Source organism: Gigantopelta aegis, chromosome 3 (assembly GCF_016097555.1).
Source record: "Gigantopelta aegis isolate Gae_Host chromosome 3, Gae_host_genome, whole genome shotgun sequence".
NCBI classification, from domain to species: domain Eukaryota; kingdom Metazoa; phylum Mollusca; class Gastropoda; order Neomphalida; family Peltospiridae; genus Gigantopelta; species Gigantopelta aegis.
The window spans coordinates 37,069,072-37,089,293 of record NC_054701.1 but is presented as its reverse complement, the minus strand read 5'-3'; the positions used below and the strand labels follow the sequence as shown (position 1 = coordinate 37,089,293).

Here is a 20,222-nt window from a genome sequence, read left to right as displayed (position 1 = left end):
GTACTAGGTCTGGTTAAACTTGGCTTAGAGTTAAGACTCAAACTTAGTCCAATACATCACATCATTCACACAGTGGTTACTGGCAACACAAGCAACAATTAAACCTTGAAAACAGACTTTGATGCTCTCTAAGGCCTTCGCTTATAATACTTTCATGTTCAATGCAAGTCGGATGATGTGAATTACATATAACCCAGACTTTAACGCTCTCTAAGGCCTTCACTTATAACACTTCCATGTTTAATGCAAGTCGGATGATGTGAATTACATGTAACCCAGACTTTAACGCTCTCTAAGGCCTTCGCTTATAACACTACCATGTTGAATGCAAGTCGGATGATGTGAATTACATGTAACCCAGACTTTAACGCTCTCTAAGGCCATCGCTTATAATACTTTCATGTTCAATGCAAGTCGGATAATGTGAATTAACCTAAACATCGTGATCCAATTTTCATTCTTGAGTATATTAAAGTTTTGTATACATGAGACTGAGGTGGGGTGGGTGGGATGGGTGGGGTGAGGGTGCATTTTAAAAAAGGGAAACAAGATGAAAATCTGTTTTGTTAAAACAAGGTTCGAAATTGATGGGGCAGACGGCAAATGCTACACAACATACTTTATAATAATTGGTTGCATAAGCAGTTTTTACTTTCCTTTTCACAGCATTCCAGATATATTCAGAAGTCTTAATTATCTGGAGTGATAACAAAACTTTTATTTGTGTCTCAAGTTTTCAGCATTGTTGTTACAAAAAGAGATTTTAGAAAATTTGAAATGTGTCTCAAGTTTTCAGCATTGTTGTTACAAAAAGAGATTTTAGAAAATTTGAAATGTATAGATTGCTTCCTCTGTACAAAATGAATATCGAACCTTGCAAAACAACTCACAAGCATGCCTGTGGTTTATTGTCGTATCTTCTCAAACAATCTAATTAAAATTAGCTCTACTGGTCAACCAGTAAATCTAACAGCATTGCATGGACTCCCATGTCCAGGTGACATTTCATCTATAAATAACAATTAAAATATTGACCAATTACACTTCGCCTTTTATAGCATTATTCGGGAGCATACAAATTCTAAAAATATTGGGCGAGACTATTTATGCAATAGGCGAACTTGTTGGTCTATTTCAACATTAAAAAACATGGGGAAAAGTGCAGTAATAAACTCTGGATTGTATACTAGTATAAACAGATTTTATGGCTATACCATCACGTTTTGTTTTTTTTCTTCTTGAAAAAAATTTTTTTATATCAAATTTTATATTGAAATTAGTTTCTGGCATACTTCGTAATTCACCCGAATCATTTCGTATACCCTCGGCATAATCCCAAATGTTTTCAAATTCTTTTCAGATCACTGGAATGATTTTGCAAGTAAGGTTTTGATTGGTGGAATGAAAGTTCAACTGGACATGAGCTCCAACGGGCTGCTGTTAGATCCACATGTAATAGTAATTAACCAGCGGAGCTAATTTTAATTAGATACATATTCTCAAATAGAATAAAAAATTATAACAATATATTTACAACACTTAATGGCATTACAACATACATAATACAAATAACCAATAATTATGTACATAAAGGGATATAAAACATGAAGGACATGAAAATGATTAATGTATTAAACAAAACATTGTACATATGAAGAGGTCATTTCCAAAACGCAATATTAAACCTGTACATTGTATATCACATGAATCACAGTTTTAAGTTCCTAACCAATGGTCATAGAGTGTCATTTGATGAACAATCTATTGTTATATGATGGAGTTGTATTAGCATCATTATACCTGAACTGCCAACTCCAAAACTCGGAAGTTGTAATATATTGCAGGGCTAGCTCTGGCATTCACCAAATTCGCCAAATGCGAATTTTGAAAGCAATTGGCGAATTTTATTTTCATTTAGCGAAATAATTTTATGTAATAACTGACATTTTTTAAAAAATAACTCTTGATTTCTGCAATTTTTGAAGTTTGATAAACAATTTGGCGAAATATTTTGCTCACCCAGAGCTAGCCCTGTATTGCGTTTTGGAAATTAATTATTCATATTTAGTAGGCACATATCATTTTGCAGTTTTGTTCCTTTCAATTTATAGGTGTCATATACTAATATCTTATGGCACTAAATTTAAGGATGTATGATCTATTAGATGTTTATAAAAACTTGTGCGATTGTTTTGTCGGTAATACACAGTAATGGTTACATCCTATTAGTTAAACCAAACAATAACAATACATGTAGTTAGTTGGTATACACATTGCTGAAATTTTCTATTAAATTTGAGTTGTCTGTAAACTGCATAAGTTCAGAATTGATCAAAAGTGTAATATTCATCTGATCCTAAAACTTAAGCTCTTGTTTTCTTGTTAATTTTTGTTGTTGCCAATATGTCACTTAAATTTTAAGGACCATAATATTTTATCATTTACAGTATCATTCATAGGCAAATGCATTCACAAGATGTGATTGATCTTACAGGAGAACTTTATTTTTTAAACTGTTTAGCACTTTCATATGTTAATCAGAAGTTCATGAACTATGGAAGAATGGTTTGTCTTCTCCCCTGCTATAACAGTTCCTGAGTATCATAATAGAAAAAAGCAATTATTGCAAATATTTCTGTGCGTTATCAATTGGATTTACTATCCTAAGCATTGTGGTTCACTGTAGTCCTCCAAACTGATACCATCATCTTCAGATTATATTACAATTTTTGTAAGATAAAACTGAACTCTCGGACTATCCATTGCGTAAATTTTCTTTCCAGAATAGTTTCTCATTCTCTCTATTTTGGCTGTTTCGATCTGCGTTCAGTACTTGTGGGCCGTTTCAGCGATGATTCTAATTTTGATGGTTTTCCTGATCTTGACATTTTCTTGGTACGTTCCCGCTTATTTCTGGTTGAAGGTCGTGCCATGTTGTTAAGTTTTACTGTTAAAAAAAAGAGGAAGCAAAAAGAAAACATTGATAATTGTACAAATGGGTGTGATTTTTGAGATTTTTAACCAGTTTCAGCTTTGTTTATTCTTCATAAAAAAAAATGGTCACAAAGTTGACTGAATTTGATCTGACATGCTGAAAAATTACTTTTATTTAACTATAATATAGAATTTTCAGCTTTTTAATGATAATTTTTGGGTTGGGGGATAAAGTGGAATTACATCCATTCATGAAGAAAACATTGACTATCAAAGAAATATAGTCATGAATGGTAAATTAGCTGCCATTCTACCAGATTAATTTAGACAATTTTTTAATATACAGTACCCGGTACATGGATATTGAAGACAGGTCACATTAATTGGAATAGGGTATCAATAAAACAGTAGTGAGGAAAACCTTGACAGCAGCAATAAACTAGAACACGATATAGTCAGGAAGATTAACATAGATGAACTAAGTAAGGCACTGAAATGCAGTGCAAAACTGAACCCCACTTTGTTAACTGGAATTTAATGAAAGAGTAATCTGAAATCAAACAAAGGAAAGGAAGGACATGTTTTATTTAACGACGCACTCGACACATTTTATTTACAGTTATATGGTTTCGGACATATGGTCAAGGACCACACAGATATTGAGGGAGGAAACCCGCTGTCGCCACTTCATGGGCTACTGTTTTCGATTAGCTGCAAGGGATCTTTTATATGCACCATCCCATAGACAGGATAGCACATACCATGGCCTTTGATGTACCAGTTGTGGTGCACTGGCTGGAACGAGAAATAACCCAAAGGGCTTACTGATGGGGATCAATCCCAAACGAGTGCTTTACCACTGGGCTATGTCTTGCCACTAAAACAAAGGACAGGAAGTAGTGTCTATATTGACAAGAATGCTAATATGTAGGCCAAATAGATCTTTTGAACTTGAACTGTGTAAAATACTTACTCATGAGTTCTGGATTTATTTTCTCTATGTTGTTCAGGAGGGGGATATATCTGTTTGGTCCATTATCGGCCTCTGTTGAGAAAAATAAAAATGTTTAAAGTTGAAATATTAAAAGTAACAACTCTATTACATGTAGCCTAGCTAGCTTATTAATTAATATTGCTTTTATATGTCATTAATATTGATTGTCTTTACATTATATAATCATATAATTTAAAGATTCATTTTCAATATACTTATAACGTAAAGACATGTTTTCAAAATAATTAAAATGTAAAAATTCACTTCAATACAAATATAATGTAAAGATTCATTTTTAATAAATTTGTAATGTGCTTTCAATACAATTGGAATATAGTCAAAAGTGCAAATAATATTTAGACTTTCATCTGTAGTATAAAGACTTAATTTTAAAATAGTTGTAATGTCAAGACTTACATTTAGTATAAATATAATGTAAAGACTTGAATACATTTATGATATAAAGACTGTTTCATTGCAGTTGTAATGTAAAGACTCACTTTCAGTATAAATATAATTTAATGACTTGAGTATATTTATAGTGTAAAGACTCGATGTAAATACAGTTTTAATGTAAAGACTTTAGTGTAAATATAATTTTAAAACTTCAGTACATCATTTATAACATAAAGACTGTTTCAGTGCATTTGTAATGTAAAGACTCACTTTTAGTATAAATTTAATTTAAAAACTTCAGTACATTTATAATATAAAGACTTCATTAAAATACAGTTGTAATGTAAAGACTTTAGTATAAATATAATTTAAAGACTTGAAAACATTTATAATGTAAAGACTGTTTCAGTGCAGTTGAAAGTAAAGACTCATTTTCGTCATAAATATAATGTAAAGACTTTAATACATTTATAATGTAAAGACTTCATTTAAATACAGTTGTAATGTAAAAGACTTTAGTATAGATGTAATTTAAAGACTTGAATACATGAACCGGTATAATGTAAAAGACTCAATTCCAATACAGTTGTAATGTAAAGACTTTAGTATAGATGTAATTTAAAGACTTGAATACATGTATAATGTAAAGACTCAATTCCAATACGGTTGTAATGTAAAGACTCGCTCTCCGTATAAAGACTTACTCTCAACATGTATTAAGATGTACGTTTCTCGACCCGTGACCAGTTCATTTGCATACTCTTCACTGCTGCCTGAGAGGTTTTTAACCTGACCATCTAGGTCGACAAGATCTATTACAACTGAAATACAAAAACATTTATAGATTAAACATTTCATGTCAACATATTTTCATGTTCATATCCAATTAAGGTTCAAGCACATAAAGAAGTAAATTACGAACATAAAATCTTGTAAAGAGACGAAATAAAGAGAAACAAGTTAGGGGTGAATGATTTCTGTATTCAAAGTCCTGTTACTTTCAGTTGAGTGCTTAATCAAGTAGGCAGTGGGGGCTAATGAAAACAAGTTGATCGAGCTACCATGTCTCCTTAGAATCTGGCTTTATTTCAAAATGAGTATTCTTACACTGATTCTTTAACTTTTAAGCAGTACATGTGGTAGGTAGATCGCGTGTCCTTTGGCCCTCTCCTGTAATATATGACATATGTTGGGTCAGGGCTAAAGAGTACTCTGTGTAATAGTTTGATCATTTTCGACAACCAAATGGTCACCAAGAACTCTTAGATATTTGAATGTGCATATTGTCTTACATCTGATAATACTGATCTTAGCTTTATCCTTTTTGAGTTTAGTTATAACATTAAACTAATATGTGTATTGACTGCTGTTTCCACAACACCAGTTTTGAATTGGTGTGTCCATTTTCATTTTGTAGTGTTCGTACTAGTCAGAAACATATAAGTTTAATGTTATGAGTGAACTCCAAAATAAAAAATTTATATCATCAGATTTAAGAAACAATGTGTATTTATTACATTGTACTTAACGACCCTTTAGCCATCTGAAATTTAAAAATTGACAGTGTTTAACACTAAGAGCATTCAAGCCTTCTTCTAGCCATATAGACATAATATGGCTATAGAAGAAACCTGAATTATAAATTTACAACCAAATATCTTTATGAAGTTGGTAAATGGTTAGAACAGTTTGGGTTGAAGTAAGTGTCATGCTATAAAAAATACCCACCCAGATTTAAAAGAGTGACAGTGCTATAGAAAAAGCCGTGAAAATGGAATGGTTTGCACATGGGGGTAACCGACTAAAAGCCCCTACGATCAAACCCCATATACTAAGTGCTCTTTTATTTGGTGTCTGTTAATCTATATTATGATTAGGGAGGGTACAAACACATATTTTTTATATGTGTGTGTAGTGTACAATAAAAAAAGGAACAAGAGTTTTGGACCTCAAGTAGGGGACCTCTTTGTATCAAACGTGTTCTCTCTCGTTGTTATATCATGCCTGCATGAAACATGCAAATAACATATCAATTAAATTGTAAGATAGGTTTTCCAAATAAGACCCCTGCACATGTAGTTATTCCGTGATAACCACAAATAATACGCACTTCATACACTGATTAAAAGACACTTAAAAAAAACCCACCATATTATTTTACATAGTGTCGCAACTAATAGCCAATAAATAATTTATTCATTGTTATAACTTAATATGCATAAACACAGTTCATCCCAGTTGTGTTTGTGCAAACATGCGAAACTGTATACAGGGACAGATTTAGGGGGTGATAATCTCCACCCCTCCATGCGTTGTGTTTCTGAAGAAGCCGTTATGTGTATGCTAGTTTAGTTTGGGGTACTGTTATGTACCCCTTTTATTTTTTGTTTTGACATTGTGTCACATCCTACATCTGTCCCTGCCAGACACCTTTAAAAACCCATTCATTCATTCTTTCATTCATTCATTCATTTATTCATTCACTAAACGCTATATAGGCAGAAGAAGATTTATGTATGTAGGTCAAAAAAGGTGCCATTTTGTGTACCTGGAGAAGACTGTCTTTAACAGAGGTCATACTCCTATCCCACGTTTTCCTGTTATTGTGCTCAAAAGCCTGGGGAAATGAAACACTTGAAATTCATATTCCCTAGGAGAAGCAAGCCCCCGAACTCCCCGTAACAGGTTTAGACTCTTTGGGTCTTCAAAATTTGATATCCTGAACCATTGTACTGACAGTCCTCTCCCATCCCCACTTTCAAAAATCACTCTGTGTGCCATGATTTTAGGCCCCCCCCCTTATTTTATACTAGATACGGCCCTATTACGGTCACACTCTGCCGTCTCCACACAACGTTAACGCTGTAACGGGAATGTGGTCTACACTACTGCCACCGCTGATCAAACAAGACGGAACATACATAACAACAAACGCATTGTACGGCCACTGTGTGAGGACGGTGACACACGATACACTAATCCCAATGAATCGCGAGAAGCCCTGTCTAAAAATATACATGTATACATTATTGTTTCTCTGTTGACGAATACGTACTATGGTATATTATAATAATACAATATCGTGAAATATATAACTAGCAAGTGTTAGGGTACACACCTGATACGCAGGTGTGTACAAATTTCGAATAGCATTTATGTTCAGTTTATAACTAGTTTAACGTTTGTAATACGAGTCTTCGCATATACTAAACATTATTTTGATGTGTTAACTTGGCATTCATTTCTAAAGTATGTAAAAGTTAAAGTGTGTTTTGTTTAACTACACCACTAGAGCACATTGATTTATTTTCTAAAGTATGTTTGCAAGACATACGACTAAGATTGACATATTGACATTTAATAGTTTTTAAAATGTCCATTAAGTTAGTTTTGTACTGAGATTCCAGAATGTTAATATTTTTGCGCGGACAGACACTGTAAAAAGAACAAACACTGTCATACAGAAATGGGCAGTACATTTACCGTACGTCAGCACATTATTTAAATAAGTGGCTCTTATTTGTCACATGGCCGGTACATTTTGTGATATTTGTACTTGGTCATAACAGTTAAAAAATCAAATCACATATTACATTAAATGGGAAGGGAATAAGATCGAGTATGATTGGTGACAGAGGCGGAACGGGGGGGGGGGGGGGGCAATGGCCCGGGCCCCCTAAATTTTGCGATAGTTATAATTTTATTATATATATATATTTTTTATTTTTTATTACCCCCCTCCAAACCTCCCCCAAAGTTCCATTGGCATTCCACATCATGTCACTGCCCCCCCCCCCCCCCCAAAAAAAAAAAGAAGAAGGATTTTCTGGATCCGCCACTGGGTGATACAACCCTACAGTAGGAATTGATAATTTTGCAAGGCAAAAACAGACTCATTTTGAGAGTAGATCCTTGTGAACCTTATTCTTTGGCGGGGTGGTTTAATTAAGTGCCTGCTACTATATTTTATCCTGCAATCACTATATATTATATTGTCAAGATATGATCACTAGATAAATTCCTATATTTTTTTTATCACTGACCAAAAATGCAGCTTTACATGTATTTAAGACGGAACTACTTTTACACTGGTTTAATGATCAGCAAAGGAATGTTATATTGTTCAGTTACTTATTCTTTTATTTTCAATTGATTATTTTGATTTGGAGACAATTTTTAATTTAAATATAAAAAAATAAATTGTTATTTAAGAACAGTATATTATATTTATGGATATTATAGACTACAAGGCATTCTGGAAAACGGTAAACTTATGAAATAAAACGATTCATTTCATTAATTCTTATTATTATAAGTTGCAGGATAAATAAAATAACTGGTTACTGGCTAAAAATATCGGCTTTAACCTGCTCAGGTCAAATGGCGAAGGCAATTTTAGTTTTGCGGGATAAAGCCGATATTTTAAAGGTAATAAAAGAAGAAAGAAAGAAATGTTTTATTTAACGACGCACTCAGCATATTTTATTTACGGTTATATGGCGTCAGACATATGGTTAAGGACCACACAGATTTTGAGAGGAAACCCGCTGTCGCCACATCATGGGCTACTCTTTCCGATTAGCAGCAAGGGATCTTTTATTTGCGCTTCCCACATGCAGGATAGCACAAACCATGGCCTTTGTTGAACCAGTTATGGATCACTGGTAGGTGCAAGTGGTTTACATCTACCCATTGAGCCTTGCGGAGCACTCACTCAGGGTTTGGAGTCGGTATCTGGATTAAAAATCCCATGCCTCGACTGGGATCCGAACCTAGTACCTACCAGCCTGTTGACCGATGGCCTAACCACGACGCCACCGAGGCCGATTTAAAGGTACTATGTCAAAGTTGCAATTATGGCGGTTCCCACAAAAATGGTTTATTTTATTTGAAACATAGAGTTTATACATTCAGGTATAAACCTATGAAGATTACAACCAAATAATTCCATTCACTAGTAGAATATTTTTTTTTACGGCGTAATCTTGAGAGGATGTCAAACGCATTAACTAGTGACGTCACTATTTTATGCGTACACATTCAACACACTAAGTTTACCAATAATAAAAGCGTGTTCTATATTCTATGACAGTGCATGGGTCGTTTCTGTAAATCATATACAGCCATAAAACGTCTCTGAACCAGATCCGTGCATCATTGATCGGTATATTTTTTTAGTAAACTTTTTATACTGCTTTTAGTAACTAATGTTATTTATATATATATCAATTAATAAGTCATGTATTTACCCTTATTTAACACCCAATAGCAAATGTTCTGAGGTGTCGTTAAACATTCATTATCCATCCATCCATCCGTCCGTCCGTCCGTCCGTCCGTCCGTCCATTCGTTAGTTCATTCATGCATTGATCCATACTGTACTCACCGTCTTTAGGACATTCACATTTTCGTCTAATCCAGTCTACAAGCGTCTGTGTCGAGCACCAAGGATTGAACAAGGCTTCTTGGTCGTCTGAAAAAGTCAGTCATTTCAATATAATTTAAAAAAAAAGATACGTGAATATTCAATAATTCAGTTTTCTTTAACTTTATTTAAAATTCAGGGACTGGACATGGGAGGACCGTTCGAATACGAACCAAGCTGACCCGTTTGCCTACATTTTCTCTAGAAACCTAGGATAGCCTAATATTTCACTGTAAAACAGTTTTAGCCCTAGGGGGGTGGGGTAGTTCGAACCAACCCCACCCCAGCCTACGCCCATAACATTATTGTTTCAATCCCACTCGTTTTTGTTTCTGTTAAGATGTTCGATATCTTGAAAACATTTTAGGCCCAATTAATTGTATCATGAATATAATTAATATATATTAAAATATTTGCATTTCTTTTATCGTACAGTATATGTTATGTTATGTGAACTTCTCGGAGGCACCCACCTCAGCTATCTCAGCTGTTTGTCCCACAGATACCCCCAATCAGTAACCCAAGGGGGTAGTTCAAGTGTCCTCAAGCTCTGCCCTGTTTACACGTTGGGGTTAAAGCTGTGGCTGTATATTGTACTACATATAATAAAGATTTATATATTATCACAACATTACCCCCTCGGGTAGCTTCAGTTACAAGTAACCGTTTCCCAACGTATTAACAAGCCAGGGTTAGAGGTAACTCGAGCTACTCGAGGGGGTAATGCTGTGGTAATATATCAATCTTTATTATAACGTTTAAAGTGTGTGTATGCGGGGAGGTGGGGGGGGGGGGGATTAAACGACACCATTAGAGAACACATTGATATATTAATCATTGGCTATTGGATGTTAAACAATTGGTAATTTTGACGTGTAGTCTTTGAAAGGAAAACCGTCACATTTTTCCATTAGTAGCAAGGGCTCTTGTATATTATGTACCATCCCAGACACAGGATAGCACATGTCATGGCCTTTTGATATACCAGTCGTGGTGCACTCGATGGAACGAGAAAATAACATGGGTTCAGGGACGGCGATCGATCAAAGACCGACTGCGCATCATTTGAGCGTTTTACTATGTAGCCAAAGCATTAACCTGGCGTTATCGCTCGTGGGTACCTGTCGTCTGCCCAGGACAGTAGTTGATGGTTCAGTTAGTCAATGGACATCATCTAACATTCGCAAGGGGAGGGATCTAGCTCAGTCGACAGGGTGCTCGCTTGAGGTGCTTCCGTTGAAGGATCAAATCCCTCTGTGAACCCATTCTTTGATTGTGTTTTTCACCATCCCAACCAAAGTCCCACGACTGGTATTTCAAAGGCCCTGGTATGTGCTGTTCTGTATGTGGTAAAGTGCATATAAAAGATTCCTTGCTACTAATGAACAAATGTAGCAGGTTTCCTATGAAGATAACCTGTCACAATTACCGTATGTTTGACATCCAATGGCTGGTGCTGGAGTGTCGTTAAACATTCATCCATTCATCCATTCATTCCAATGGCTGATGATAATAATTAATCAATGTCCTCCTGTGTATATAATTTTCGCATAGAGTGGACATTAACCAGTTTTGGTTGTCCGCTCTTGGTACGATCTGTTGCACCTGAAGAGTAGGCTGATTTATTACTGAGCTGCAACTGTATCATAGAAACATTCGAACTGCATGACGACAAACACTTAATGAATCTGGATGCCACGATTTCCCTGCATCGATGAATTCTTTATCTGCTTTTATTGAACGGTCAATAATCAGCTCAAACAAAATGGGTGAAACATGATTACATGTCGTGACAAAAACATTTTTATATCGCTCGTTTTATCGACTATTCCCCCCCCCCCCCCCCCCCCCCCCCCATTTCCGAGTCACCGCGACCATTCCCTCCATTCGGAGTTATCGGGTCGGTTTAATCACATCCGTTAATGTACTGAGATTTTTTATTTATTTATTTATTTTTATTTTTGTCTGTTAGTAAATAATGGCAGGTTGTCATAACGACGTCCATGCTCGTTTTCTAATCATCTATAGGAGCGTGGCACGTTAACAATTCACAATCGAAAAAAAATCTAATTAAATTTGTATACACTATAATAGAAGACATGGAAATTAATTTTCAGCAGGATATAAATAAATGGTAAAGGTCCTGCCTTCAGAGATGAGATCGATCATCTAGATTGGATCCCATTGTACGAAATCCATTGCATACCCCCCACCCCCCACCCCTCCCCAAGTTCGCCAGTGATTCGTGACTGGTGTACCAAAGGCTGCGATGTGTGCAAGTATCCTTCACGAGAACATGCATGTAAATAATCGAAATACTGATAATCGGGAAGGGCAGCCCATAATGATAAAATATTCACGAGCCTTAATCAAAATGTCCATTAATTTTATATATACTCTTCAAAAGAAGAAACGCAAAACCACATTGTCGTAACATTTGGAGAATTGATTTAATTATTGAATGTTGAGTCCGATAATTACCAAATGTTGCAGGATTGTTCACAATTCACTCTAGTCCATTGTCAGTAAGTGATAGGACACACCACCAAGGTCAAGGTCATCTGGAGTCAATACCGGGTGTGGCCTCCGCGTGTGTTGACAACTGCCTGGCACCGCCTGCCCATTGAAGCAACCAGAGTACGGATGACGTCCCGGGGGATGGTGGCCCACTCGGCCTGCAAGGCTGCTGCCAGCTCGGGCAGGGTCTGGGGCTGTGGTTGTCGCTGTCGGAGGCGTCGGTCCAACTCGTCCCATAGATGCTCAATTGGGTTCAAATCCGGTGATATCGATGGCCAAGGAAGGACATTAATGTTGTTGTTCTGTAGGAAAGCCGTTGTGAGACGTGCTGTGTGAGGCCTGGCGTTGTCATGTTGGAACACTGCGTTGGCGTTGGCCATAACTGGAACGATGTGTGGCCGGAGGATCTGGTCAATGTAGCCCTGTGCATTCAGGTTGCCCTGCACGTGGACCAGGTCAGTTCTGCCAGTGTGCGAGATGGCTGCCCACACCATGACACTACCCCCGCCGAATCTGTCCACTTCCTGCACGCAGTTTGCCGCATAACGTTCACCACGACGCCTATACACGTGACATCTTCCATCATGACGTCGGAGCAGAAATCGGGACTCGTCACTGAACCACACCTGTCTCCATCGCAGTTGAGGCCATTGTCGATGAATCTGGCACCACTGCAGTCGGAGTCGACGGTGTTGTGGTGTTAAGATGACACCTCGAAATGGACGTCTGGCACGAATTCCTACCTCACGTAGGCGGTTCCGTACGGTCTGGTCGGATATCCTGCGCAAACCTGGTATTGCTGCGGCTGTGGAGGTGGAGTTTCCTAAGGTGGCGTACCCGGATGTAGCGGTCCTGCCCGGGGGTAGTGACCCGTGGTCGACCGGATCTAGGGAGGTCACGTGTTGATCCATGTTGCTGGTAACGGTCCCACAGTCTGGAGATGGTGCTTGGGGACACATGGAATGCCCTGGCAACGGCCGTTCTGGATTCGCCTGCGTCTAGTCGGCCGATGGCATTGTTTCTCTGCGGTTCACTGAGACGTGGCATGTCCTGGATTGTCAACTGTCGGCCAGATACAGAGGCCAGGCAAGCGAACACCCTGCACTTTTATACTGTCGGTGTTCATGTTGCACGTGCAGACAACGCACGTGCAGTGGTGACATGGTTTGCACGTGGCTGCGTTTTTGCGAATATTCACATTTTGCAACTTTATTGTACAGTAGCTGCGTTTTATCGAATGTAACCGTGGGAATGTGTTTGGGACATGCAATGACCTTATATTCACAAAGCATGAACCGGTAGGAAACATAAAATCGGAGTTATAACCCATTTGTACCCTTTTGCGTTTCTTTTTTTGAAGAGTATATATTGAAATAACTTGAAACACTGTACGATGTAGTTCCATATACAGATAAGCTACAGTATTTGTATTGAATACTTTATATGACAATTCAAGTAGTGTAACAACCAAGATAAGATATAGAGTACCTAAATTTGATCAATAAATAGTTATTATGTGAACCATTATCAGTCCAACGCAGACAGACGTTTTATGGAATACGGGTCACGCAAATATCCAGTGACTCATGGGAATAATTAAACACAGGAAAAGTAAAGTTTGTTTTATTTAACGACGCCGCTAGAGCACATTGATTTTTTATCTTATCATCGGCTATTGGACGTCAAACATATGGTCATTCTGACACTGTTTTTAGAGGAAACCCGCTGTCGCCACATAGGCTACTCTTGTTACGACAGGCAGCAAGGGATCTTTTATTTGCGCTTCCCACAGGCAGGATAGCACAAACCATGGCCTTTGTTGAACCAGTTATGGATCACTGGTCGGAGTGGTTTACACCTACCCATTAAGCCTTGCGAAGCACTCACTCAGGGTTTGGAGTCAGCATCTCGATTAAAAATCCCATGCCTCGACTGGGATCCGAACCCAGTACCTACCAGCCTGTAGACCGATGGCCTGCCACGACGCCACCGAGGCCGGTAAACACAGGACGATACACGAAAATAAAGACCACCATTAGTGCGTTCTTCTTGTTTAAAAGTCAAATATTGTTTGAATATTTTGTTGTTGTTGTTGCCAAATTTCATTGTTTAGAGCGTCTAAATTTAAGGTCGTTTTTGTAATACAGGTCGAGATTAATTAATGGCCATTTGATTGATCCTGAAAATAAATTTAATCTGAACGACAAAACCGTAATACATGATCAGGGCCATACATCTCTGCACAATTTCGAGTCTAATGCGTATTTGACATAATAGTTGTTATTCCATTAATCTTTATCTAGTGCCTTGTCAGCCACACCCTAGGAGATCCTTCATTGGAGGTTACATCCCTCTTGCACTCCTACAAAGAGTACTGCCACTCCCAAATACGTTTAATAAGTGAAAACTAGCACCGGACAAAGCTTTGATGACATGCACTCATGAATCACTGTCATAGCAGAGATGATATTAGGTGTTCGCGAAAGGTGAGCATATCCAGCCCCACCGGTGTCACCCGTCGCGAGTACTGCCACCATAGATGTCGTCTAAAACGGTGAAAAAAATAATACATGTGCAAGAGTTTTACCAAAGAGATGAAAGAAAAAAAGAAAGAAATGTTTTATTTAACGACGCACTCAACACATTTTATTTACGGTTATATGGTGTCAGACATATGGTTAAGGACCACACAGATTTTGAGAGGAAACCCGCTGTCGCCACTACATGGGCTACTCTTCCGATTAGCAGCAAGGGATCTTTTATTTGCGCTTCCCACATGCAGGATAGCACAAACCATGGCCTTTGTTGAACCAGTTATGGATCACTGGTCGGTGCAAGTGGTTTACACCTACCCATTGAGCCTTGCGGTGCACTCACTCAGGGTTTGGAGTCGGTATCTAGATTTAAAATCCCATGCCTCGACTGGGATCCGAACCCAGTACCTACCAGCCTGTAGACCGATGGCCTGCCACGACGCCACCGAGCCAAAGAGATGAAAACGTAGGCACAAGTTTAAAATATGGAATAGCATCAAGCATCATTTGGTCAGTGACTGACGCATGTTCTAAACACGCTTTATGTTTCAATATTATTATAAAAGATTACATGCACAAAGGGCACGATGTAGCCCAGTGATAAGCGCTCGTTTGATGCGTGGTCAATCTGAGATCGATCCCCGTCGGTGGCCCATTGGACTATTTCTCGTTACAGCCAGTGCACCACGATTAGTATATCAAAGGCCGAGGTATGTGTTATCCTGTCTGTGCATATCCTGGTGCATATACAAGATCCCTTGCTACTAATGGAAAAATGTAGCAGGTTTTCTCTCTAAGACTATGTAAAATATTATTACCAAATGTTTGACATCCAATAGCCGATGATTAAATAAATCAATGTGCTCTAGTGGTGTCGTTAAATAAAAACAAATATTTAACTTTACATGCACAAGTTCTTTGTCTTACCTCCATATTTAACGACGATAAACGACTGATCCAGAGACATGTCTTTGCTGTTTGTGATCTGCTAACATAAAACTAATCCAAGAACACCCTTCGGAGTTGATCCCACACTTAAATTACTCCAACCTGCGTTGTTATCCTCGTAGTTTTAACTCCCTCTCTCCATGTCATATTCCATACCTCTCTTGAGTTTGTCTTTTGTTTTCGTGTTTCTTCCTTAATCAGTATACGTTCATTAATGGCAGATTCAGTTATAAAAAATAAGCGTATATCAATGTTTCACTATGAATAAATGTTGGTTATATAAAAAGAAACAAAAAAGTTTTTTTGTGTATGCTTTTAAAATGTGTCTCCTTTTCAAAACAATCATGCAATATATGGTCAAACAAGGTGTCGTTCCCGATTTCGTTTACCTTTTTTATTATTCCGAATTTAGTATTCTTAGCTTAACCTTCGTTAATCGCTGAAGCGAGGGTCATCCCTTTCTTAGCCAGTACACTTTCCTAATCTGACAAGCGTCAGACCACATTATCTCTTTAACCAGTATATCACCCAATAAGATGGTGTACATAGGTTAAGTTCACTCCTTTTCCTCTTCCCTCGTCTTGTTTGAAATATTCCTCAATTCGTTACCGAACAATAATCACATACCTCTATAAATGTCATACCAAACTATCCTTCCTTAAAACCAATGCGGTTACAATAAAAATAATAACTGATAAAAAAAATGAGTAGCGTTGTCTTTACATTCACGTATAATTTAAGCCATTCATTTCATTTATCACAGCAGCTCTGAAACACTCTTCTTCTGGGGGTTTTCACCTGCTACCAAATCACACATCGATCTCTGTGTACAAATAAATTCACTTATGTCCGGATCGATTCAATCAATTCAGACAGCTTTGCCCAGGTCCTCACATGGGCGGCGTATATGGAGAGAAGCCTTGTTGTCGAGTCAAAACAGACCATTAACGTCTTCAAATAAAGGCAAACACGGGACAAACAGTGTGTGTGTGGGGAGACACGACAGCGACAACGACGTGTCTGGACAGGCTTGGCGATATTAAAGACGATTAGACAAACCACTCCAGATAGAAGCCGGGGTGTGATTGCAAGAAGTGGCATTAACTTATTGCTGTATTGTCAATAAATAACGGGACATAGATTACAAAGCGGGTTTCCTCATTTGTGTGTATCCAACTTAACTTTTTCAGAGTGGCTGAATTAACCACAGCGCAAAGAAGCTTAAATCTCAGCTGGCTTAACTATAGTTGTATATAATGGACAGTATTGACGATAATCTGTAAGGAACACAAGGCAATTAAATGTTCTTAATTATAATTTAAAAAGGCGATTAAATATCTCATTAGGCCTATAGGTTGTTTGTTAGGCAGGTGGTCATGTAAATTTCGCCGTTTTTGTTTTGTTTATTGATTTGACATGGAATGACCACTAGAGGCTTATGGTGGAATCGGCTCAAGGTAATCTTTCGAGGACACAAGTGAAGTAAATGTTCAGAATTATATTTTCTAAAGATATTTAAATCCCTCATTATAGGTCGCTTTATTACCAGAAATCAGACAATATTAAAAAAGAAAGAAAAAGATAATAATACTAAACGAAGGACAAAAACAAATAATAATAATAAAACAAGAAGGAAGAGAGAGAGAGAGAGAGAGAGAGAGAGAGAGAGAGAGAGAGAGAGAGAGAGAGAGAGAGAGAGAGAGAGAGAGAGAGAGAGAGAGAGAGGTAAATAAATACATAAATAATAATAATAAAAAAAGAGAATAATAAACAAATACAATTTGAAAAATTCACACCTGAATAGAGCGTCAAAATTTTTACTTAAATTTTTTTTTATAATAAATTAAAATACATTTCTCTAGTTTATATTTTTTTCTTTTCCTGTACTTCATTGTCCTGTACGTTCCACATATTTACACTTTTGTAAAAATGGTTTGATTTGATATGGAATGTCCCCTAGAGTCTTATGGCGGAATATCTTTCGAGGACACAAGTCAACTAAATGTTCAGAATTATATTTCATGGACAATTAAGGTTACCCTCACAAAATCACTAAATGTATCCGTTCTAAGTAGTATTGCACCGCCGATAGCCGTGTATAACAAAGGTCGTTATGGCTGGGATTTGTTTTGTTTTTTTGTTTGTGTGTGTAGTCTACTGTCATGACCACACATAGCGTAAAATAAGGTGTTGGGGGTATTAAACAAAACGAAGAAACAAATAAAAAGAACACTTTTTGATATTTTTAAAGTGTCGGGTCTAGATAAAGGATATTGGTATGTGTAATTTCTGACATGCTTCCATCAAATCAAATGCAGCACGTCTGTCGTGGGCAAACCTCGGACTTCACAGTATTGTCCAAGAATGGCCTATCCGTCATTATAACAGACACCCTGCTGCTTACCGATAAGAACATGGATAACCATTCACAAAACATCACGTTACGTTTACGGTTACAAGTCATACGTTTATAAGAGTTTTCTATGCATTTTACTACAGACATGTTAATACTTTGTAATAACACAGCTGCTGCACGCGTAATTCTTTTAAAGTAAAAAAAACCCAACGGAATATGATTAACAGGAATAACACATTTTATTGATTTATTTTTTAACTTACTGTATAATAATGAAGATTGCTTTTTAATCGTGAATTTATTACACTAGTTTGCACATAAACGTAAATTTATGACGGCAAACTATAATAAATCACGCTCTTGTTCTTACTGTGACCCATATTCAGTATTGACGCAATTATCCGTGTGAAACAGATACACAAAATACCTATAAACGTACGATGGCCAACTGTAAATATATTTAGCTACGTTTTGTGTATTTGGATCCTTGGCAAGTTATTTTAGGTGACGGATGTGCTTTATGCTGCAAACTCGATTTCCCACAATCAACTTTACTATGTACCCGTGTATTCTCGCAATCAACTGAATATGCAAGTGCATGCATACATACAGGTTACGCAACTCGTAACGTCCCGTCATTATTTTGAACACATTTTTGTTGGTTTTTTTTTTTTTTTTTTTTTGCAACCGGCTGTATTAGTTGTACCCAGGCGAGTGTGCAAAGGGGAGGGTTTCGGGGGTCGAAACGCCTCTTTGCTCAAGAAAATTGTCGTTTCCTCAATATATATTTTAGGAGAACATAACACAACCCTACCCCCTATATATTTTAGTCGCCAGTGCACCCCACCCCATGTTAAAATTCCTATACACACTCCCGAGTACTGGCAATATAGCAAAAATGATGAATCCAGATTTGGCTGGTAGACTATAGACTATAGTATTAAGGTCATATAGTTTTTTCTCAATCAACCTGGCAATAAAATGTAGAAGGCAAGTTTAAAATAATTATGTTTTGCCCGTTATTTCTTTCATGCACCCCCCCCCCCCCCCACGAACGCTACCAATAGCAAATCACCTAATAAACAACATGCTAGTGTTGTTAAACTTTTCTTCTTTTTTGTTACTTTAAAAGAATCACGCGTGCAGCAGCCGTGTTATTACAAGGTATTAACACGTCTGTAGTAAAAAGCACCGCAAACAATGTAAATCGAAGTTACCTGCTAATAGTACAGGGAGAATTCAGCCCAAAGAATGTTATGGGTATTTAACGCGATTTAGAAACGATTGAAATAATTACACGCAATTTTGTTAACACTATGAATAATTGCACATTATTTGGCCAACAATATAAATAATTACACGTAATTTAGCTTCTGTCTGAACCTATATCATGAGAATACAAAAATATATTCAGCAAAATTGATGAAACAGATAAAATGTCAAGGAAACATTGTGGAAACCCTATGCAGCTTATTATTCCAGTTAAAAAAAAACGACCAGTCTTTCATACTTTAACATGTTAAGGACTGGCCCAATAAAATAAAATAAAAAAAACACTACAAAACTAAACAACCTTAAAGACCTCAACCCCACCCATCTACCACAAAACGTATATTCAATATTGTGCAATGCACGGTCGGTCTGGGATCAATCCCCGTCGGTGAGCCCATTGGACTATTTCTTGTTCCAGCCAGTGAACAATGATCAAATGTTTGAAATCAATAGCCTATGATTTATAAATCAATGTGCTCTAGTGGTGTCATTGAACAAAACAAACTTATTTTTATATTAAAAATCAAATACTGTTAATGAGTGGTGCAATAAATCAATCTAAAACTATATCACATTTGAATACACACTGCAGATGTTTGTTTTTTTGTAAATAATTTCAGTTTGGTTTGACATATAAAGAAAATTTAAAGTGTTTTAGAAATAACAAAACATTACTATTTTTTGTGTGCAGTTTACAAATCAGTTGGCTCAGAAATAAACAATTTGTAGTAAATTTCATATGACAAAAAAAGCGTTTCCTGTGGGACGGACTATACATAGTGTACATGAAATAAAAAGAACATACTGATAATATTCAATCATAACAAAAACAACAAAACATGTAGA

The 20,222-nt window shown here is 36.9% G+C and overlaps 1 protein-coding gene across 1 annotated transcript; it reads right to left on the bottom strand.

The window, feature by feature from the left end:
• Window positions 1-1,412: 1,412 nt before the first annotated feature.
• Window positions 1,413-16,700, bottom strand: LOC121390008. The gene is made up of 5 exons (XM_041521704.1): window positions 15,728-16,700; window positions 9,711-9,797; window positions 5,029-5,145; window positions 3,908-3,979; window positions 1,413-2,947 (listed from the first exon to the last, which is right to left on the bottom strand). Exons 1-5 carry the CDS (start codon window positions 15,765-15,767, stop codon window positions 2,802-2,804), a joined length of 462 nt encoding a protein of 153 aa, XP_041377638.1. The 5' UTR covers window positions 15,768-16,700; the 3' UTR covers window positions 1,413-2,801.
• Window positions 16,701-20,222: the final 3,522 nt, after the last annotated feature.

Bases quoted from the DNA above. Each gene is read 5' to 3' on its own strand.
- LOC121390008 (XM_041521704.1), bottom strand. From the start codon at position 15,767: ATGTCTCTGGATCAGTCGTTTATCGTCGTTAAATATGGAG. The intron at 9,798-15,727 runs GTAAGACAAAGA...TGACTTTTTCAG, and splicing joins TATCGTCGTTAAATATGGAG to ACGACCAAGAAGCCTTGTTC. The intron at 2,948-3,907 runs GTAAGTATTTTA...TTTTTTTAACAG, and splicing joins AATAAATCCAGAACTCATGA to TAAAACTTAACAACATGGCA.